This window comes from Typopeltis vanoorti, chromosome 10 (assembly GCF_054136105.1).
Source record: "Typopeltis vanoorti isolate ZY-2024b chromosome 10, IOZ_Tvanoo_1.0, whole genome shotgun sequence".
In the NCBI taxonomy this organism is placed as follows: domain Eukaryota; kingdom Metazoa; phylum Arthropoda; class Arachnida; order Uropygi; family Thelyphonidae; genus Typopeltis; species Typopeltis vanoorti.
Genome location: NC_143558.1, coordinates 21391690 through 21416288, shown reverse-complemented (window position 1 = coordinate 21416288; position 24599 = coordinate 21391690). Strand labels below are relative to the sequence as shown.

The 24599-nt window shown below is 34.0% G+C and overlaps 1 protein-coding gene across 1 annotated transcript in view; it reads right to left on the bottom strand.

Moving 5' to 3' along the window:
- The window catches only part of LOC150102216 (leucine-rich PPR motif-containing protein, mitochondrial-like), a 394112-nt gene that overhangs the window by 92653 nt on the left and 276860 nt on the right, over positions 1-24599 (bottom strand). The window contains exons 27-28 of the mRNA XM_090399109.1: positions 19898-19966; positions 6755-6845 (exon numbers count right to left, since the gene is read on the bottom strand). Coding sequence (XP_090255235.1) covers positions 6755-6845; positions 19898-19966 — 160 coding nt within the window. The remainder of the gene's footprint in view (positions 1-6754; positions 6846-19897; positions 19967-24599) is intronic.

Here is a 24599-nt window from a genome sequence, read left to right as displayed (position 1 = left end):
TGAGAAAGCCGCTTCGCATAAACACATAGTACAAAATGGCAGAAGTATGTTTAGGGAGTGGGCTATTGCCCACTCCCTAAACATTTCCATTTCAAAAATTGTTGGAAATTCTGTCCTAATCCCAAGACAAAATTCATTTAATGATTTTGAATGAATTTTTGGTTGTTGCTCATTTAGAAACCTTTTACTGTTGCCAAATTTTTTGCAACCCCCACATTCAGTTATGCGACCATATGGGGTCACGACCCACAGTTGAAGTTTTGTTATCAATAACAACAAGATGTTATATTCAGGCAGCAATGATCAGGGAAAGGAAAGAGTAATTATATTTGATACTAAAGATGAAGATAATCTTGAATTTAGACAGTTTCAAGTAGAGTAATGTGAGAAAACATCAAAATAGGAAGTTGGAGACAGTGAGCCTTAACTGTACATATGGTCCCATTTCTAGAAGGTTCTACTAAGAAGAAATTGAAGAAGTTTTTGAGTAACTAGAGAAGGCAGATGACATAAAGAAAAAGTTGATCCTTAATGGACAGCTTAAAAAAAAAAAAAAAAAACCAGCAGATAAGGAACATGAATACTAGGTATACAGAAATGTTTATTTTGAGAAAAGAGCAAAAACGAATCTTAATGGTAAGTACCTGCTGGATTTTTGTTCATGACACGGACTACTTCATAACCAATATCATATTTCAACATAAAGACAAATTCACAAGGAGAGAACCAGTTCTCAGAAGCGAAATGTAGATGCAAGTATGCAAATATTATTGGATTGAAAAGGAAGAAGTCTGTAAACAAGAATCAGACTTGGGAGACTAAGTGGAGGTATGAAAAGAACATTGATTGATTCAGTCAGAGTGGTGAAGTTGTCTGTAAAAAGAGAATTCATGGTGGACTCAGAAAGTTAAAGAGGCAAGTCTGAAAAGAAGAAAGTGTATTAAAGGTTCCTAGCAAGTAAGTTAGCATGTGCTCTGAAAGAATACAGGAAAAAAATATAAGAAAGCCAAATAGTGTGTATGAGCGGCTAACAACAATCATGGGAAGACTTTGGAAAGAATATACAAGATAAATGTCAATCACAATGGTAGCAAAATGTTCTAAATTCTAAAGTAATTGCTGCACTACACTGAATGCATCCAACTAATAAATGACTGCCAGTATGGAAATCTGCCACTGCCAATCAACAGGAGATCTGCTGACATTTGTCACCTACTCGACAAATACCATGGAATAGTTTGGTTAATCATCACAAGTGGTCATGATTGATATCCCCAAAGCTTTTGAACAGGTCTAGCACAGAAGCATAGTAAGCAAGTTTCCATTATTTAGTCTGTCCCATGACTTATGCATGTGGGTTGCCAGCTTTCTGACATTATATTAATGGTGGGTGGTTCCTTACCGGAAATATTCCTTATCATATATAGGATGATGATGATGGTGGATGGTTTCTTATTCAACTTATGCCAGGGTTCCACAAGGTTCTGTTGCCCACTCTCTGCCTTCAGTATATTGACAAACTCCAGTTCAACTGCCAACTCAAGTTTACCGAGTTTATGATGACAGAAACTTCCCTTTCATTTTGACAAACTTTGTAACCCACAAATCACCCTTACAAAGCGACAACTCCAATGCCCTCAATGATCTCCGACCCATCTTTCAATGGAGTTCAGATAACTGTCAATTTTAATCATAGCAAAATGCAATTCTGCCTTACACTTCCCACAAAAAAAGAATAATTTTCTTTCAGTATTAACTTTGACAATGTTATTTTCACAGTATTAATGACAACACAGAATGATAAGAAAATAATATTTATTAACTTATTTACTATATTTCACTGGTATTATGTCTAGCATCTTCAGAGCACAAAAACAGTTTGTCACATACTCAAAACAACTGCAATTTGGTATAACACTGGGACTAGTTTAAAAAAATTGTAACAGACAATTAGGCACCATCTATGCTGGAAAAAGAGAGAAAACAAATATTAATTAGATCTTAAAATGACTGTTTCTCAGATTTTTGGTAAATTACAGCCATACTTGTTGAAGTTTGAAGTATATTTTTAAGCTTCTGTTGATTCCAAAAACAATTTCTCTGACTTATGACTTCTGTGCACTTTTGTTTTCTTCCAATTGATCCCATGTAAAGTGGTATCCAAGGCATGGTCTGCTAGACCCGACTTGCCATGACGATAATGCCGAATGTAGTTTTTATGTTCACCAAAGTGGATGTTAACAGTTCTTCCTGAACTGTCTATAGTAAGCCCAGTCACAAGAATAGGGCACCTAATGAACTCCTGGATGTGATAAAGAAGAGTTTGTCCTTAGGTGAATGGATGAGAGTTGCCAATTTAACATTTAAATACAGTGCATAGCTGATATTTATTGAGAACTCTAGATATCTTTTCGGATGTGCTATGAATGTATGGGATGGTAACAATTTTGCTGCAGTCTTATGTGATAAGCAATGGAGAGGATTTCTGGGGAGTATTTAGTATTTTTTCTATCCTATGGAGATTATAGCCATTGGCTAAGAAGCTGTGACATAAGTGAGTAAGTTCAACAGTAAGAGCACTGTCATTGGAACAAATAGTTCTAGCTCTGTGAGGTTGTGTTTTTAGGATACCATACTGTTGAGCTGGATGATGGTGTAAATGCTTGTGCAAATATCTCCTGTGGGTTTTCTATAAACAGAAAAGATAACGAACCATCTGGAAGCTGTGTGATTAGTGTATCCAGGAAGAGCAGACAGTCATTAGCTTCCCGTTTCATTATGAAGTGGATTTTAGGGTGTTGGCTATTTAAATGCACTAAAAACGTATCCAGTGTGTCTGGACCACGTGGCTAAATAGCAAACACATCACAAACATAGCGTAGACCAGTGGTCACCAAAGTGGTTGATATCGACCCCCAGGGCTTGATATAACATTGTTAGGGGTCGATAGAAAAATATAAGACCTCATTGTACGAGTAATATTTAATTCGGTTAACTTGGATTACCTCCATCCTGAATGACAACGCAATTAAGAGTGAATCATGGGAACAATGACATGAATAGGACCTGTAAGATGGAGCAAGGTTATGAAAATAGTTACTGAGGCCAATCAAGTAGGCCAAAATGATGTATTTACCGACAAACGGATGTTGGTGGTTCCTGCCCAGCCGGTGCGGAGGGAGCAAGATTGCAACACGTGCATGTTTCTTATTTACTTATACTTAAACATATTCGATCCCAGTCTCATTTTGGCACATCGACATACAAGTGAATGTTAATGTTCTAAAATTCATCAACATACATATTATAATTCAATCGTAATTTATTCACGAACTAAACTTCTCTATGTTGAAGAGTTGAGCAGGGCTGGTAGTAATACCGGTGATATTACTAGTGATAGTAATAGTAGTAATATAATATAATAATATATACTACGTTATACATACAATAAACACTGTAACTATAAAATAAACAATCTAAAAACTCACATAAGCATCTTTTTTGCGTGTCCTATTATAATTATGTAATAGTAAAATAGAGGGGATTGATAAAAAGTCAAGAAACTCTTGAAGGGGTCGACGGTTAAAGAAGTTTGATGACCCCTGGGGTAGACAAACCTCTGGTTTGAAAGTGGCCGTATTCATAGCTAGCTTTTCCAAGTGTTCTATGTAGAAATTAGCTATAGGGGGGGACCCATTACGGTCCCATCTAGTTGTTTGTATATCTTCCCTTTCCATGTAAAATAACCTGCATGTACTGTGAATTTAAATAGTTCAAATATATCAGGAGGAAAATGTGACTTGAATAAATCAAGGGTTTCAAATAGTGAAATGATATCAAAACAGATCATTACATCTGACCTTTTTAAGATATGGATACTTTTTAGGTGAACAGAATTTTTAAGAAAGGAGGGTGAATTATTTGTGAGGTTGGCTAGTAATTTAGCTAAATGTTTAGCAAGTTTGTATATGGGACTGTTTATCCCCTGTCATCTTTGGCATACATTGTAATTGAAGCTCTGGAGACCTATTGGAGTGACTGTAGGAGGAAGAAGAAAATCTTTAAAGTTTGCCGATTATATTGATCTCTTAGCAGAAAACAAATCATATCTTCAGGAAATCACTGCAATTTTTAATCTCATCCTCCCAACACCTCTTTGGTCTTCCTGTAGCCCTCCTTCCATTTTTGAGGTACCATTCAGATGTCATCTTTGTCCATTTTTGAATGACATTTCTTGCACTATAACCTGCCATTGCCATTATTTTTTTATACTTATTACATTGTATATAATAAGTCTCTCACCCTGGTCTGCATTCTAACCCAAGTATTACATACAGTTTGTCTTGAGTGGTAATACCCAGTAGCGATGTGTCTATTTTCTTCCCTCAACTTGTTTAGTCAGTTTTTTTTTGTCATAGTCCACATTTCACTCGTTTCAGTTCCATATGCATTGATTTCTTTCTCACTAGTGCAACAGATCTAGCTCCTACTTCTTGTGAGGTACACTGGTAACATCGAAATGCCAAAGCTTATTGATTGACTTTGCTACTCAAATAAATCGTCTTAATGACATCATAGGGGCCATTTTCCCATAACTTCAGTGATCTAGGAGTTGCTTGAATATCATTGCTAAAATAATTCTCATAGGAATAAGAATGAAAATCAGAATGTGAAAAACATCTATGCAAAATTAATCATATTAATCTAGAAACAATACTAGTTTGTTTTTGTTTGTTTCATTTCCCTTTCCAAACCTTATTCATTAAAAACAACCTTCATACTAATGTAGAAACACTTAAGCACTAATAAATTATTTATTGATCACTTAAACAACATATATTGCAGAAAGAACAACTTTATCCATATTCAGTGAAACAGGACTAAAAGTTTTTTGAAACAAGCTTTTAGTCTTAGTTTCATTGATATCCTTGCTTAATCATTCAAGGCATTCAAGAAATGTCATTCAAAAATGGACAAAGATGACATCTGAATGGTACCTCAAAAATGGAAGGAGGGCTACAGGAAGACCAAAGAGGTGTTGGGAGGATGAGATTAAAAATTGCAGTGATTTCCTGAAGATATGATTTATTTTCTGCTAAGAGATCAATATAATCGGCAAACTTTAAAGATTTTCTTCTTCCTCCTACAGTCACTCCAATAGGTCTCCAGAGCTTCAATTACAATATACTCAATTAAGCAGCTAAATAACTTGCATACCTGTCTCATTCCTCGTTGAACTGGAAAGGAAGTGCTATAGTCCCCTTTAATTTCAATCATCATTTCAGAAGCATACAGGGATTGAATCAATCATAAGTGCCTCCATAGCGCAATTGGAAGAACGACATCACGTTGCATCCTTTGGCTGGAAAAGACCTAAGTTTGATTCTCGTCAAGACGGGAAGAATCTTTATATGGTTTTTTTTTTCCAATTGAAGGTGAGTTAGTCAATCTCATACAGAGGTATCAGGGTTTTTTGTCCAGGAAACTCAGGTTTTTCATCCCGCATACAGGCAAATCAGCCTTCAGGACATGCAATTTACAGACTAAAAATACTGATGGTGGTAGTGTGGGCGGTAGATGGCAGTGTAGATGATGGAAGTGGTGGAGATTTAGAGTTGTAGAGCAGGTGCCCTTCCTCGATAAGTCATTGGACTCCTTGGAGGTGTCACAAAATAATAATAATAATATTATTATTATTATTTTGCTATCTATCCATATAAGGCTGAAGAATTTTCCAAAGGTTATCATACAAGATAGAAACAGAGACTTTCTGTAGGTTAATAAAATTATGGCACATTACTTTATTATGTTCTATGTATTTTTCTCCGATAATATGGAATGCAAATATATCATCTATTGCACTCCAGTTCTTTAAATCTAGCCCGAAAGTCTGAATTGGTGGGGGAGTCAATTGAATAATTTTTTATGGAATAAGAGAGAAATTAGTCAAAACACTAAACTAGCAGTATACAAGTAAGTGATCCAACGAATTTTGACTTACAGATCTGAAAGATGGATTAGAAGTAAAAGACCTGATCCAAGACCAGACCACATATATGAGAGTTAAGAAGAGACTTGACATTGCTAGCATTCAGGAATCTGTGAGCAGGTTGTCACCTCAACAGAATGGGAGAGGAAAGGCTAACAAAACAGGTATTTGGTACCAGGATGGTAGAAAAAAGATCTAGAGAAAGATGCAAGTGAATTGATGCTGTTAGGAGTGCATTAGAAGACTGAAATTTAAGATCTATACTGGAGTCCCAACAGATGCTAATTTGGAGGGAGACTGCTAACAGGAAGGTAATGATAATGTAAACTTTTCATGTAGTACTATCATAGTATCCTGTACACCCCCCCCCCCTCATGGTATATAATCAGGAATTTAATGATGATTTTTATCAATACAAATGTTTAAGAGAGGAAGTCCTTCAGTTCCTAAAGTGATCTCTGAGTCTTCATACACTTTGAAAGGATATGTAAATAACAAGAACTACATAGTCATTATGGTTTATTACATGCAGGGGCCCAGCCCACCCTCATTTTACCATTCCTTGCTGGCATTCAAAGCCACAAATGATAGAATGAATAGCCCTTAAAGAAATTAGAATGATACATTTTAGCTCAAAATGAATTGTTTATATATAAAAATGCAGCAATCTTAAGGCTTATTAACATTCAACTATGAAATAGGTCTTGCAAAATCATTAAACAATAAAAATAAAGAATCATCATAACTATATTGATACTAACTTACCATATGCTTTGATTAAGTAGTAAAACATTAACTCTCGGTTGTCCACAGGCAGCTTTTTTGTTAGAGCCAAGAATTCTTCTAGTTCTTTCACCTAACAGAAAGGAGTACAACAATCACCAGCATGTAAAGATTTTGATATCCTTTAAAGCACATTAGTTTTATAATTAAAAGAATGAGATATAGATATTAAATCTACATTACTGACCTGGGTGGACAAGTTGGTTTAAATCCCACCACAGCAGTATGTATGCATGTTTTAAAATCTTTATGCAGTAGATTACTTGCATAGCACATCATGGAATCAAATATCCTGTGGGGTCTTGAAGTGGAATGAAGCCTTTTGTGTGTGGAATTGACATAAAAATGTATAAATTATTTAATAAAAAAAATTATCCTCTTGATATAAACTAGCAAACAGCAGAAAGAGGGGTGATATGATTGAGACTTACAAAACTTCTGAAAGAGTCATACAGGATTTCAAATGACGGAATTTTTGAATTTATGAAGGGTGGGGAAAGGACACGCCTGGAAACTGAGAAAAGGCTGCCAAAAAGGATGTGAGGTCTAGATTTTTTTCTCTCAGAGGGTGGTGCATGATTGGAATGGATTGCCATTGGATGTTGTGAGTGCAAGCAATGTGAATGAATTCAAGAATAAGTATGTGTGTGTGTGGTATGTGGCCTCCCTCGATGAGTCTCTAACTCCCTGGAGGTCTCTCTTAATAATAATATCTTTGTAATATCTATTCAAAGCATGGAGTTGATTAATAATGACTCTGATCTTAACATGATAGGTAGTCACTACATGCACATGTACTTTAATTTTAGAGATAACTGTGGTTCTAACATAGTACAAGTGTACACAATCATCATGAACAAAAAAATATTCAGTTTATTATTAATAGTAAGATATTTCAGAATGAATACTTCATCCTATCTTAAAGTATAGTGTTAATAACAGCTTAAAAAATGTATGATTTGCACAACAATTCAAATAACAGTCAACTTATTTTTTTTTTTCTTCAAAACTAGCTGTTATTAACACTGAACACAAAAATGAATTATTCATTCTGAAATACGTTTCTATTAATATAAACTAATAATTATCTGTTGTTGACTATGATTAATTGCATACTGATATATGATCAAGGACCTTGATCATATAGTAGTATAACTGTCTCACAATAAAGTTATTTTCAACAAGTTAATTTGTTTATCAAAAGAAAAGTCGAATACTAGATGTAAGGAGAGGGTATCCCGAATCTTCCCCTAACCATGTTAAAAAAAGCTTAATGAGCTTCCTTCATACATGGGTGAAATTTGAACCAAAGTCTCTTTTCTGGGCAGATGACTGCTGACACACACACACACACACACACAAAACATTTTTGCAACTTCAACACTATCTGCACTTTTATTTATTTTTAATATCAGAAGAAATATGTATTTTTTAATATTTTTTTACAATAAATACAATTCAGATGAATTTATCATTTTTTTTAATAAATCACAAAATTTAAAATTAATACAAAAACAAATAAGTTTACTAATAAGAAATTAATTATCCATTCAGTATCTTGTTGTTGTTCATAGATTGTAAAATAATAAATTATAAAAGACAGAATGATTCTGAATGAATACTTTCATTGCACAATTATTCTCCTACAAACAGCCTATTATTTGATATCAAGAGTTTTTCTTGCTTACATAAAAGGAATTTCTAAATACATCTCAAAAGTTTTTGAAAAATTTGACTCCAATCCTGCTTTCCACTAAAGACAAACTTTCTCATTTGGCTCACCTGAAAGTTTATCAGATTCTAATGTACCTGGAATCTCTATTTTGGCTAGATTGGTGATAGCATAAACACCCAACAATCAATGCCTATGAATTACATCTATTTTTCTCAAACTTGAAAAATCTGTCTTGTGGAACAGTTTCCACTAGCCACAGGATCCTATGGGATAACACAAAAATTCTTTCAAATTTGAGAAATTCTTCAAAGAACATTATGAAACGCTTTACAATCAATCCCGATCTTAACTGAAATGATGGTCTAAAAATTTCTAGATTCTCGAAAATAGTAACTCTGAACTCTCACCAATAATCTCCAATTGCAATTTGTATTGTATTATGTATCTGCAGTGTTTACACAAATGGGGCTGGTTTTTTTTTTTTTTTTTGGTATATTTGTATGTTTTCTATATATATTTATTCTTCACTGTATATATTTAATTATATGTATATTAGCATGTTTATACACACACACACACACACACACACACACACACGTTTTCCAAGTTGATTTAATTGGTACATTTTACAGAAAATTCCTATGTACATGAATAATTGTTTATTGCCGTGTTTTACTTTTGTGCCTATAATCCATAATAAAAAATACATTTTACTTCTCGACCTATCAGCACATGCTCGAAACCCTGAAAGGGACTGAGATTTTACTAAAAATCAATTTAATATATGATTTACATCAGTATTATATATTAATCCCAACAGACACAATACTGTAAGTAAAACATGTACATGCAAATGTAAATAGCTGTATTGACCACTAAACACAGTCCAGAGACACAAGTAGAGTCAATGTATTATATATAGCAACAATTACTGTAAATTGGAGACATCTGGAATGAAAGCGACCTAAACTCTGCAAAATGATAAACAACTCTCCTATAGACACTATACATTATCATTAAGAAAATACTAATTTTATAATTCAAATTTAATCATAAACATTCAAACTAGTGGCATATATATTCAAACCTTGTAAAAATGCATCACCTCAACATGAAAGGGACATAACACACTATCAAGTGAATTCCCTCTCTTGTCCAGTGAATTCTCACTGCCCAGTGTGAATGTATTAAAGCTACAAAATCTATAAGATGCACTTTGATATTTTCTATTATATTTCATTTTAAAAAATGTTAGTCACAACCCACTAAACTAATTTTATGACCCACAGTTTGAAAAATCCTGGTTTATTGTATTTGATGCTATATGCCCTATTTGCAAATGTTTTAAAATTTAATTTCAGTTATATTTTTAGTTAGTAATTTTTCTTCTTCAAACTTGCTCTGTACCATACACTTACATCTTGCAACAAGCTTTGCATTTCTTTGGCTATGTTTTTTTTACAACTATGTTCTCAGTTCCCACAGGTTTCTAATAGTAACACATAACTGGCTGGACAGCAGCATAACAACAACAGCACTCTGTAAGATTTGTTCATTCCTTCATGTAGCAGTTTCAATCTATTTGTATAGAATAACTCTAATGATGTGATGAGATACTTATCGTGAAATATTACTGATTTAAATTAAATTCCTTATTTTTTCTTTCATAATTTGTGTGTGTAGTCATTTATTCATTTGCATTAATGGTATCACATTTTTATATATGAATGCATGAAGCTTAAAGAAGCTTATGTACTGTTTAAATTATTAACCAGAGATAAAATCACATACTGTGGGGATTTCTGAGTCTCGGCTTAACAATGACATTCATGATACTGAAGTGCATAATAGTAATTATAATGTTGTCAGAAGAGAGAAAGGGAATGTTATTGTTTATCAGCAGAAGATAAACGAAGATCTGAATTACCATACTGATGATATATTGAAATTCAGCTTCAGAATGTAGTGCATAAGCTTTATTTTTTATTTAGCATATATTGATGATACAATGGCCGTGAGACACACATAGGCAGGTACAATACCATTTTACGAAACCAATATAAAGCTATTGGTTGTTGTTGTTGTAATGTTTTTGTCTGCAAATTATGTATGTTTCTGGCCATTTTGCCTGCATGTGATGAAATCAAGTTTCCAGGTGAAAAAAAATCCTGCTTCCTTTGTATGAGATTGGCTAAAATCCCATACAAAGATTCCTCTCATCACAATAAAAATCACTCTGGTCTTTCCAATCAAAGGGTAAAATGTCCTATCAGTTTTCCAAATGTGCTACAGAGGCATTGAAGAAGTAGTGAGAACATTCCAGTACATAAAGAGATAAGAAAAAGTATTATTCATTTAGTGGGAATTTTAATATGGAAGATACTGACTGGAGAATGAAAGAGAAGAAAATATAACCAGTAACAAATTTTTGGAGCCACCTCATGATAGCTATTTAAAGCAATATTTATGATAACCCTAGAGAGGATAATCTTGGATTCGATAATAACATCATAGAAATTAGTGATTGATCACTATCATCATTATTACATGACACTTCCAGGGAATGCAAAGACTCATCGAGGGAGGGCAGCTACTCTACAACTCTCCATCAACTACAGCGAACCTCATCACCTACACCAATGCCATCTACTGCCCACAACCACCACGAGTATTTTCAGACAATAACAAACATCTATGCCCATAATGGCAGGATTTGAACCCACAGCTTTTATATTAATTACTTAGAATCTCCTTCGTGACAGTGTTCATTTGACCTTGAAATAGGAATTAAAACTAAGGGTCAAAATGATGATTAATGCATCTGGTGGAATTTCAACAACTTTGACCGTATATTAAGAGAATTAAGAACTTTAACTGGGTATGTCAGAGGGAGTGCACCTACTCTACAACTACAGCAATGCCATCTACTTCCCACCACCACCACCACAAGTATTTTCAGACAATCACAAACATCTATGCCCATGGCAGGATTCGAACCTACAGCCTTTATATTGATTACTTAGAATCTCCTTCATGACAGTGTTCATTTGACTGTGAAATAGGAATTAAAACTAAAGGTCAAAACGATGATTAAAAAGCATCCAGGGGGGAATTTCAACAACTTTGATCGTATATTAAGAGAATTAAGAACTTTAACTGGGAGACATTATTTAATGGAAGAGACAATAATGTTAAAAGGATAATAATAATAATGGGCATCTTGTTTAATTTAATAAGTAAATTTATCCCTAGGAGTAAATTTTACAATAACCTTGTTATTAGCTGGATGAATAATCAAGTTATTCTTAAAGAAATATATTATAAGAAAAAACTATGAAAAGAGTAATGATCAATTAAACAATCATTAAGTATGATAGATATAAGCAACAATTAGTATTAACTAAACTGTTATAGTTTATAAAGCAAAATTTGAATTACAGCTAGCTAGAATGCTAAGATTAATGCGAAAAAGCTTTTAGAGATACGTAAAAAGGAATAAGGATACTTAAAATGAAGTATAACCAGTTCATCAGGAACAATTCATTCAGCTGCAGTTGTATCTGGATCATTTAAAATACTTATTCAAAACTATTTTGAAAGTGTATATATCAATGCTGGTCAAAGAGAAATTGCAGCTTGAAGGACAAGATATACTGAATGAGATAATACAGGAGGAAATATATGATATTTAAATCACTTAAAAATGGATAAGGTTAGGGATAGTGATATCTCTCCCTTGGTAGTATCATCATCATCTTCATCATCTTCCTTATACCCTCTTTTACCTTGCGGTGTCAAGGGTTCATTGATCATCAGACCTCACTCCGTTTACAGGATAAAGTGGTCAGCCTTATGCCCCGGTGTATCCTATGGCCTGTAGTGTTGAGTTCTCAAGACCAGTTTGCCTGCTTTGCAGGATGAAAAACCCCAGAATAAATTGGGGAAAAAACCCTTGGTAGTATGTCAGAATTAATAAATTCACTTTTGATAATATTCAATGAATAGATGAGATTAGGAATGATTCCTTCAGATTGGAAGTTTGCAAGGATTATTCCAATTCATAAGGGTGGGTGACAAAGCAGAGAATAATAGAACAGCAAGTCCTCTAAGTGTTGTTCTTCTTTCCATCAATTTTTGGATATAAGACTCTCCCATAAATTTTCAGTTATCTGTGTACTTAACTAATGTTCACCATCTTATGTCAAACCACTGCATATTATATCTTCTTGCTCTTTGTCTTCTCTTGGTATCCACTTGGTGCTTAATTTTTTCATTGGTTAATATAGTGAGCCTATCTCCATTATATAGTTTACAATACTTCACAATATCCCGTACTTTGATCATCTTTTTAATTATATTCCTTTTTTGTTACGTGAAGCAATCTTTGTTCCATGTCTTATTTCCATATGCAAACACTGGAATGATGCACATATTAATTTCTTTCTTTATCTTGTTTTAGCTTAAAGCTAATTAAGAATGACGTGAACTGTCAAAGGTAAATATATCCATCCACAAATTCTACAGTATTATCTGCTAATTTTAGCTTAATTTGATTTGAATTGGCCATAAATTTTGCTTTAGTTATATTGATCTTTAAACCTTTAATCCTGCTTTCTCTGACAAGGTCATTTAGCATTTTCTGAGCTACTGCCTTATTTCTTGCTAACTGACTTCAATGTCATTGGAAAAACATAAATTATTTAAGATTTCTTCCATTAATGTTAATTTCAAGAACATAGATCATACATGGAAAAGCCTGTATGACCTACACAAACGTAAAACAGGAAGAAATGTTAATTTTAGTTTTACTGACAAAAGTAATAAAAAAAATTAATTAGAGATCATATCCAGGATACTTGTTGACAGAAATCATTTATTGAGCAAGGCAAAGTACTGATTCATTAAAAGGACTTCAGCTACTTATTTTTTATGAAGAGGTCATGAGAGAAAAAGACCAGGATGATGAGATTTAAAGCCTCTGATAGTGTTTTATATAAGAATCTGCTGATCACCTAGTGAGATTGGTGAGAAATTGAATGGCAGATGACTGGAAGTGGTGATGGAAAGAATCTTCAAAGGACTAGGTTATTTGGAGCAGGGTACCACAGGGTTCATTGACAGGATCCTTGTTGATTAACATATTCATAAAATAATCTAGATTCAAAATATTAAGAGTAAAATGTATCTCTCTTTGCTGATATGTGAAAATGGACAGAGCAGCCAGTTGTTCAGAACTAATTCATTAATTCCTTATAGGATGCACTTAAGATTGGGAATTGGGGTTTAAAATTTATATCCAATATACAGATGGATCAAAGTTGAATGGACAGTCTTTAGAAAAAGTTGCTGAATACAAAGATTGGATATTTTGGTTGATAGGGAATTAAGTACAGTAACCCTATTGGTAAGACAACCAGTAACAGTTCAGTAGGTCATGGGATTAATTTAAAAGAAGCTTGACATACTGGAATAAAGAAGCAATGATACTGTTATACAAGTCTTTAGTCAGGTCAATACTGGATTATGGCTCTCAGTTTTGCTCAAAGTTCTTCAATGGACATCAAAACTGAGAAAATTCAGAGAAGACTAAAGGTGTAGAGAGATTGCCAAGTATATATTGATAATTATGAAAGCAGATTGGCTAGTTCCATTCTAATGAATTTATTAACATGAGGGAGAGGAGAGTTAACTGAAGTTTGAGGTTTATAAGTTAATTCAGGTTCTACTAGAGGACATAATGAAAAGTTAGAGAAGAAAGTTAAAACAAATATATGAAGTTCGCTTTTTACTGTTTGGATAGAAAACATGTCAGATGGCCTTTGTCAATGGGTTGCAGAATCAGTAAATTCATTTACTTAAATATAAAGAGCCAATAGGCTTCACTTTGGCAATGTAACATTATTTGAATTAAGGGGATATTAAATCCCACATTGTTTCAAAACCGAATAAGAAACTCAAAAATCGGAATCAAAGAGTTTCATGCCGAATATAAGAAACTATAAAAGTATCGGCGAATACTAGAGTAAGCCAAAGCACGTAGTCCAACACTAGGGCAACTCGTTGCAAAGGTGGGGAAAGTTCTGATCACTATTCTTAGTATTTCCCATAATGTAAAACCCATCTCCTAGGAGATGTATGATGTTATACATTATGATGGAAGGTCACTACCTAGACCGATTTCGACCTTTATTGAGGTCTCATCAGTGAGTAGGTAGACCAAATTAGTACTAAGGGTATAGCAAAAAGAACTTATATACTCTGCTATATGAGTTGTCAAAAAAGTGCACCCATTAAATTACTTAAATACAAAGAGCCAATAGGCTTGACTTCGGCAACGTAACATTATTTGAAGGGGATATTGAATCCCACATTGTTTAAAAACCGAATAAGAAACTCAAAGAGTTTCATGCTGAATATAGTAAACTATAAAAGTATTGGCGAATACCAGCGTAAGCCAAAGCATGTAGTCCAACACTAGGGCAACTCGTCGCAAAGGTGGGGAAAGTTCTGATCACTATTCTTAGTATTCCCCATAATTCATGTAACTTTAAGAGAGATGTTATGGTTGGATGGGGGGGGGGGGGAATAAGCAAATGGCTTTTATTCCTTTATAGGGAGTAGGTGAGGTCATTTTAGCCCCATCTAACTTTTGGAGACCGAGTGGGCAGTTTGATCTTGACCAGTAGCCAATTAGAGATAGCTGGCCCAAGACTCTCACTAATTATAAGTGGCATCTGATGAAGAGATGAATGACACATGTCGGTATCTTGCAGTCCCTAACCCTAACACAGCATTTCCAAAAAATTGGCTAACCTTCTAAAACCACATAATATCAGAGTAGCATTCAAGCCAGTCAATACTATTCGGAAATTTTTAAGATCACCGAAAGACTCATGCATTCTATAAGTACTCTGGAGTATATAATATACCTTGCTCAGTGGTATTAGTTACGTTGGTCAGACGTAACTAATACTAATACCTCTAGAAGCTTTGAAACGAGAAAGAAAGAAAGAACACATAGGGTATGTCAGAAACAACAGACAAGACATTTCAGGCCTTTCTTGCCACTTTGCCCCTACCAACCATCTCATTGAGTGGGATAAGAGCCATATGTCCTATATAGAAGAGAACTACCATTCAAGAACCTTCAAGGAAGCAGCTACAGTTGCCTGCACAACTGGAAACCTAAACAAGAATCAAGGTCTAACCCTACCAGAAATTTAGAAAGCTTTAATCAGATCATTAAACATCAAGGAAATGAACTTTCACGCCAATTACATCATGTGTCATAACAAATAAATCATGTTCCCGAGACACACGCATTGTCTCGCACAATACTAATTTTTTATATGAATTAGAACCATCAGTTATAACCTAGTCTGTTACCTTCATATAGCTTACTAATTTGTATTCCCTGAAGATGCCGATAGAAAAATCGGTGAAACATGTAGGACGATAAAATAAAAAGCCACTTGACTAACATTATAAAAAAAGTGTAATAGTTAATACACATTATAGTCGAGAAAGAATACCACACAACATGTCATTGTCTGAAATAGTGAAGAACCTGCTTGCTCATGCATGCCAGAGATTGACTAGCTCAGAAACCGGCAAAGAAAGGCTTAGAAACAGTTCCCCTATCAGTGACTAGACTAGAACTTAAGTTCTAGTCTAGTAACTCTCTTTGGGCAGCCTAGTGTAAAGAATGCAAGCACCACTTCCATTGTTGGAGCTACAAAGTCCCACTGTTGGAGGATATGTTAATTATAATTTAAGTATGATGACTTAAGTTATCTGACTTGGCACTGTTGAACAAGTTGCTGCTGTAATGTATCTGTGTATAAATATGTATGAAAAAAAATGAAAATAATAATAAAATAAAAATAAAGAAAGGTGAAACATGAATGAGAAGAAGAGGATAAGCTAAGTGAATTTGCACAAGCTTTCTTATTTATTGATGGTGAAATTCTTGGTATGCATATATTCAGGACTCCAGATATACAATATACATCTACTAGTGACAAAATAATTTTTATTCACCCAAGATATTGGTTTACTTTATATAAATACTGTTATGATGATGTTTTAAAAATCTAAATGTTATGGTGACAAAACAAAGTAATAATACAGTAATGACCCACCTTATAACACTTTACAACACTTTTTAATTATGACCAAATGTGAAGCTGCATTCATTCATATGACAACTTTAGCGACATGCTACTCCCGTGAATCAACCAATGCAGTTTTCGTGCTCTGTTTGTTTACGACATCGTTGCTCACTGTCTATCTGTGTTTAGCTACGAATTATAAACTGTTTATAATTATTATTTTATTGTTGCCAATAAAATTCAAAGTAAGGGTATTATTGTTGCTTCCAGTGAAAAGAAGATGAATAAACTCATTACATCAGATACTAAGATTAAAATTATAAAATTTAGTGATGGTGTATTGAACACTGAGATAGGCCACAGACTAAACTTGTTACAGCCAATAAAAAACAAAGATGAAGTGAAAAATGCTACACTAGTTAACACCACAGTTATCTATATATGTGACAATCCTTTGTCAAAATGAGAAAACTTTTAATGGTGTAGATTGATGACCAAACTAGTTGGTACGTTCCCTTAAGCCAAGTCAAGAATAACTTCTTCATTTATGCATATGACTGATTAAAAAGTTAAATTATTACATCCATCTACAAGTAAAAAAAAAAAAAAAAAAAGCAATGATGCATTACATGATGGTGGTCTGGAACTTAACATGTCATATGAGCAGGATATGCCTGCACATTATTTAATTTTTACTACACATTACATTTAATTATATGGAAATATCCTTTCTTTAATGTGGGTTTAAAATGTACATCACTAATATTTACAATTCATAAGAGTTTCATATGTCTTCCAGTGTGTTTTTTCTTGCTTGCAAAATACCACTATCAACTGACTTATCCGGAATAAAGATTTCAGAGGAGGACCATTTATATCTGTCACCAATAAATTATACTCCAGGAGATTGACGAGGCCAGGGATTTGGGAGTGTGGGTGGATAGGGAGTTGAAGTTTAGGGGGCACATTGCAAAAGTGGCTAAATCAGCTCATCAAATCACTTGGTTACTGAAGAATACTTTGACGAGCAGAGACAAGCAAGTTATTGTTCCTCTGTATCGAGCCTTGATAAGACCCCCATCTTGATTACTGTGCCCAGATTTGGAGACCAGGGCTTCTTCTTGATGGGGAGAAGGTGGAGAGGATTCAGAGGCAAGTGACCAAGATGATAGCAGGTCTATGGAATAAACTTTATGAGAACAGGTTGAAGATTTGTGGTGCAGAAATTGGCTGATAGACGGAAAAGGGGTGCTATGATTGAGACATTCAAATTACTGAAGGGTTTCTATAAGATTAATTCAGAGGATATTTTTGAGAACAGGACTGGTGGTGGGAGGACTAGGGGCCATCCATGGAAACTGGGCAAGAGTGTGGTTAGCAAGGGTGTTAGAGCTAGGGTTTTTTACTTGGAGAGTGGTGAATGAGTGGAATAAGCTGCCAGAGTCTGTTGTGGGTGCCACGACTGTGAATGAGTTCAAGGCGAAGTAGATAGATACTGTGTGAATGTTGAATAGTTGTTCTTGACATGATGTTAGGGCCTCCCTCAATGAGTCTACAGACTTCTTGGAGTTGCCCGTAAGAAGAATAATAATAAATCAATCCAGATGGAGGGATTCATCGATGACCTTAACTTCCCTTTTATTAGATTTATTTGATTTTGCTGGTATAATGACTACAATTTCAAGTAGTTTTGAGAGAAATGGAAATCTTATTATTCATAGTTCTTTCAATAAATGTCTTGTATGTTTAAATGCTTTCCCACAGCTTTAAACTCATACCATTCTTTCAGCAAATTTATTGAAACTGCTTTTTCATTATCATCAAAATATCTGATGAGATGTTTACTGAAAATCTCAATTTCTTCTTTTCCAAAGTCTTCCAGATCATCAAGCCAGGTATCAAATGATGACACAGCTCTGGTAATTTATGAGTTCTTTTCATTAAATATTTTTTTATCAAATACATTATTCTTTCATCTATTACTTTTTTTTTCAATCAACATTCAAATATCTCTCTCTCTATGCATTATCTAAACACCACTGTATACATTGAGACTATTTATTTAAAAATTTCCTCTCAAAAGGTTGCAGAGCTTCTCTCATTTCTTTCAGAGAATTCAAGATGCTATTCACATTATATTTTGTTTGATTAAGTAGATGTTCCTTTTGAAAAATCAGTGACAGCTGCTTTAATAAAGTTAAAAAATCTCAGCAAAAATGGATTCTTCTTGAAAAGCAGTATGCCTTCATTTGCTTTAACAACCCTTTTGATGTTGCAGAATCATTCCCTTTTCCACTGACTATTTCCTCCAAATGCATTACCACTGCACAGTCCCTAACAAATGCACTCAGTGCTCCCACTCTTAGATACCCACCTCACTTAATGCAGATACTTCTGGATTTTTATTTGTAACGTGCCTGCTACTGTTTCTAATTCTTTCAGTATTTTTGATAACTTGATATTTATGAACTATTTCACATAAATAGACATTTAAAAGTTATCACCTGTTATGTTATGAAAATGATGATAAAAGCTGTCTGAGTGGAGATAGAAGTTGCACTGGATTGAGTTTTTAATGACTGTTTGTATTTTTAGTGGTCTTATATATAGAAAGAAAAACAATAAAGATCTCAACCTTAAATGAGATAAAAGGATGGAAGAAAGCGAAGATGACTGCTTTACATTATGACTTTTAAAGAAAACTGGCAACTAAAATTGCAAGTGTTTTTTTGTGATTCTTTATAAGGGAATGGTGTAGTAGTTTGAACTGAGTATTTCAGATCCAGAGTTAAGCTTGTTTATTTTCTTATTGTGGTTTTCTATTAAAATCATTTTGATTTGAATTTCAATTGGATCATTTTACTAGATATCCTAAAAATTGATTTAATCGAATCCAATCATAAATGGAAATAGATGAAAGTGCTGGCTTAATATCCATTCAAATTGTTTTAATAGACTTTGTCAATAAAATGATCATCTGGTTCGAACCAAAACTGAATGATGTGGGTCCAAACTTCATTAAATTTCAACAAAACCAGAGTGGATTTATTGAAATAATAATTTTGACACATGCAGTGATTTTTTTCTCTAAGTTATGGCATCAATGTCCCATGTGAAAGGCTACTTCAAGATATCTAAAGTTTCCAATGAACAAAACACTATGAAGTATACTTACTAAGTGTCTACTTTTATTCCCCTTTTCTGAATGAATGCTTGCTAACTAACATAAGATGCAATATAATACAAAAACTTAAACAAACAAAAAAAAAATACAGAGCAACTGACTACATGTATACCATAAACATTTATATTAGTTTTCTAAGGGTACTAAATACATACCATATTCATTCGGAAATAATTTTCACAGATAGAAATGATTTTCTGCTCAGTAGATCTCAATCCAGAACTCTAAAATGTAGAAGATATATCTTATGATTTACAAGATAATAATACACAAAAAATGAAATGAAACATTAGACATGAAAAATTAATTTTAGAATTTTGATAACATTCTATAGCATAGCATAGAACTAAGGCATATTACAGTATCAAACTAGTAATATAATTAAAATATTGGTAGTCAACTTAATTTCATAATAGAAATATTTCTGAAATATCTCTCATATTCAGCTCTCATTACAGAAAATGCCATAATAAAATGTGCTATTGATTACAACAATTTATTCCTGTGACCTCTATAAGTTCATTATAATGAGAGTTGACTATATCATGTAAATAGTTCATCTTTTTCATTTATTCATTCAAGTGTCATCTCAAATCTGGAAGTTGACAGCCATAGCCCTCAATTTATTTCTTGTGCACCTCTAAAAATCTATAAAGGTACCTTTTCCTGTCCAGTGTTCAATGTCCTTCATAAAGTGATATCTTGGTCTCCTTCCCTGTGATGATCATGCTTAGTCCCCCCCTGCTTGGTACATGTCCCAAGAATCCCATTTTCCTCTTTCTAATCTCATTCAAATACTTGGTTGTTTGCAACCCTTTCCATCCAGCTAATTTCCATCATTCTTGTTAGTAACCACTGCTCGATTAATCTTTTTTCCCATTCTTTTCCAACAGTCCATGTTTCTGAAGTGTACAATAATGAAAAATATATTTAACAGGTGAACAGCTGTGTTCTTGAATTTATTTCAACTATTTGCAAATACAAATAAAAGAAGTTTAAGAAGGCTGGTCTTTCTCAATTTTTATACCATATTCTAAAGCACTAGGTCTCCTAGTGCTTTAGAATATCGTATAAAAATATGAAATATTTCATATTTTCATAAATTATTTCATAAATATGAAATAACTCATGAAACCAATAATTCAAATTCGAGACAGTCATTATTCCAATATAATTAAATTAGTAATGATAATATCACTGCCATTCATTAACTGCTGACGTTTTCTGATCCAATAGTGGCACAGTGACTTTCAATGAACTAAGTTTAACAGTATGAATAGATGGTTTATGTAAAGAAAAACCATTTCCTTTGGGTATATATTATATGTTGTTTCTGTTAATTTAGTCCTGATTCATTAAGGTGGTCTACATTATTCAAAATCCATCTCTAAATATTTAATATGCTATTTTCTTTAGATTGTGATTATTAATACTACATAATTAAAAGATGCAGTTTTTTTTTTTATTTGACTCCCGTCCAGGAAAGGTTATAAAAAAATTTATATCTACTTTCTTTTTCAAGTCACTTGGGATATGAATTAGCAGCCTGTTTGGGGAATGAATCCACTAACTGGCAAATCAGGCCAGTTAATAAAATTTAATAAAAAAATATTTATTCTTGTAGTGAGTGACTCATCATGATCATTACTGAATAAACTCGACAAATACATTTTACACAAAGCAAGATCAGAAATTAACCATTATGCAGCACATTCTTTCCACTGGGCAGAAAAATTATTAAAGGAAACTAAGGAACAATTTAAACAAAGTAAATGGAGTGTAACGCTCAAATAAGTATATGTAAAAATAAAACCAATATATTAAAAGCAAACAGCTACAGATGTCTGTGTTTTGACTAATTTCACTCTTATTTCATATGAATTTATTCATTTGACTTCCTACCATATCAGCTTTGCCAATTCTGAGTCTATTTCCATATTTAATTTGTTTTCATCGCTAAAATTTGTGCCTAAATAGTTGATGTTTTCAATGTTTCTGCCCATTTTCATTATTTTTTATTGCTGATTTTCATAGCAAATTTATTACAACAGCTATTCAATTTAGTCAAGGAATCTTGCAGATGTGCTGGATTTATAAGTATAACATCATCTGCATAAACTAAAGAGCTAAGATTAACATTGTCAATTTTGATATTAGATTTAACAACACTTTCCTTCATAATGTGATCTATATCTATATAACAGTGGAGATAATGTGCACCCTTGTCACACCTTATTTAACATCAAACCATGTTCCTGTACCTCCTTCAATTCTAACTGCTGACTTACAGCTAAAATAGAGACTATGTGTTACTCATACATTCCTAAAAGTCCCATTTACACCACATAATTGTATCATTTTGAAGAGCTTTTCTCTTGGCATCTTGTCACATGCCTTTTCCATATCAACAAAACTAAAATACAAATCCTTGTTATATTCCCAAGATTTCCCAACCATCTGTCTTAAACCGAAAATCTGATTCTGACAACATCTATTTGGCTTGAATCTAGCTTGTTCTTCACCAAGCTTGAGTTCCACAATGTATCTTTGCTGTTTCTCAATTATACTTGCATAAATCTTAATAAGGAAATACCTTTGTAATTCTCACACTGTTTCATTTCCCTTTTTATAGATGGGTACTATGAGAACTCTTCTCGAATCATCCAGAATTCAACTCTCTCACCAGGCCTTCTGAATAATGCAATGCAGGTACTGTAAAACTTTAAAGTACCTCTATATTTGAGCATTTCTGGTCAAATTTCATCTACTCCTGCTACCTTTTCACATTTCAGGCATTTGATGGCTTTTCAACTTCAAGTATGGAAATGTATTCCTGATTGCATGTCTATTGAGTGTTTTTTTTTTACCACTGTGCTATCATCACTGCTTGTTTCATTTAGCAATCTTTCAAAGTAATTACTTCAGACATCTAGAATTCTTGTAGGCTTATATGTTGGTTATGCATTACTGAATCACTTAAGGAATTGACAACATAGATAAGAATATAAATTAAATTACACTTTAATAAATATTTCCGATATTTGGGCAACGTCACGTTGCCATCTTCAAAAGGAACTTACAAAAAAGGCACTACAACACAGTAACCGAGAATGAAGTGAGGAAGCTATTGTTCTATTAAAAATCTTGATGGTGCCCCTAGCGGGCTAAGTAGGTGTTCTTGGCTGTTCGGCTGAAGGTCTGCTGATGTAATCCTCTCAAATTTGAGGCAGTCTCATACAACCAAATCTGTTGAGGTTTGGAGAGTTTCTTAAGGATGAGGCCGATTCCACGAATAGTCTTTCAAATTTGTATTTGCTACAGTGTATTACTGTAGCTTTCTTCCACCGTATTCTGTGCCGTGTATCCAGAGCATGGTCTGCAAGACCAGAGTGACTGTACTTGTGAAAACAGATGTAGTCCTTGTGTTCTGAAATTCTGATATTTGCTTTCCTGCCTGTTTGGACAAAGTAAGACAGTTTACAGCTGCAAGGGACCTAGTATATAGGTCCCTTTCCCTAGACCTACACCAGGTAGGTCTAGGGGAAGTGGTTGGTCTTTAGTGGAGCGGATAAGGGATGCTAATTTTCTGTATGGTCTGTAACAGGAGGTCAAGTCATGTTTTTTTAAGATTTTGGTAATTTTTTCTGAGGTGCCTCGAATGTAGGAAATGGATTTAAAGTAATCCTTGTTGTGGAGGGGGGGGGGGGGTTGTGGTTTGTTGGTTTCAATATTTTTTGGATTTTGGGGGGGGGTTAGCCATTGGCTGAAAAAGTGTTGAGGAAGTGATTTAGTTCAGTGTTTAGGGCCTTGTCGTTAGAACAGATTAGTTTAGCCCTGTTGTATAGTGTTTTCACCACTCCATATTGTTGTGAGGGGGGGGGGGATTGTTGGTGAATGTACCTGTTTGTATGGGTGGATTTTCTATAAACTGAGAAAACCAAGGTTCCATCAGGCTGTTGTTTTCCTCTTTTTCTAGGGTGAACTTAATTCTGGGGTGTTGGTTGCTTAAGTGTGTTAAGAAGGAGAGGAGTGTATCAGAGCCATGTGGCCAAATAGTGAACACATCATCAACGTAGCAAAGCCATATGGTTGGTTTTTGTGGGGCAGAGGCTAAGGCTCTTCAAAGGTCTCCATAAAGAAATTGGCCAAGGATGGGGAGAGTGGTGAACCCATGGCTGTCCCCTCTATTTGTTTGTAGAATTTTCTCTGCCAAACGAAATAGCCTGAATTCATTGTGAACTGAAATAGCTCTGAGATATCGGGAGAAAATTTAGCTTGGATTAGCTCTAAAGTTTCCTTGAGTGGAACATTTGTGAATAAGGAGGAGACGTCAAAGCTGACCAATTATGTCAATATGTTGGAGTGTAAGGTTTTCTATGCTGGCTTTGAAGTGAGCTGAGTTTTTATGTGTGATGGTGTGTTGCCAGTATAGTGTGTGAGTACTTTGGCCAAATGTTTAGCTAATTTGTATGTGGGAGAATCAATGCCATCCATTATGGGATGTAATGGCACATTTTCTTTATCTATTTTTGGGAGTCCATAAATATGGGGGGGGGGGGGGAATAGAGTTAAACGGCTTTAATCTGTTGGTAACTTCTACAAGCCAAGAAGTGATTTTTCTTAAGGAGCCTGTGAAGTTTTCTGATTTGTGAGTTGGTGGGATTGTATTCGATAGGGAGGTAAGTAGCCCGATCAAATAGAAGAGCATTAAGCTTACCTGTGTAGTCCTTTTGGTTAAGTACTACCATTGCATTTCCCTTATCTGCTTTGGTGATTTCTTTATTATTCCTCATTTCCTGCAGAGCATTATATTCCTTGTTGGATATGTTGGTTTTTGGTGGTCTTGCTTTGGAGAGG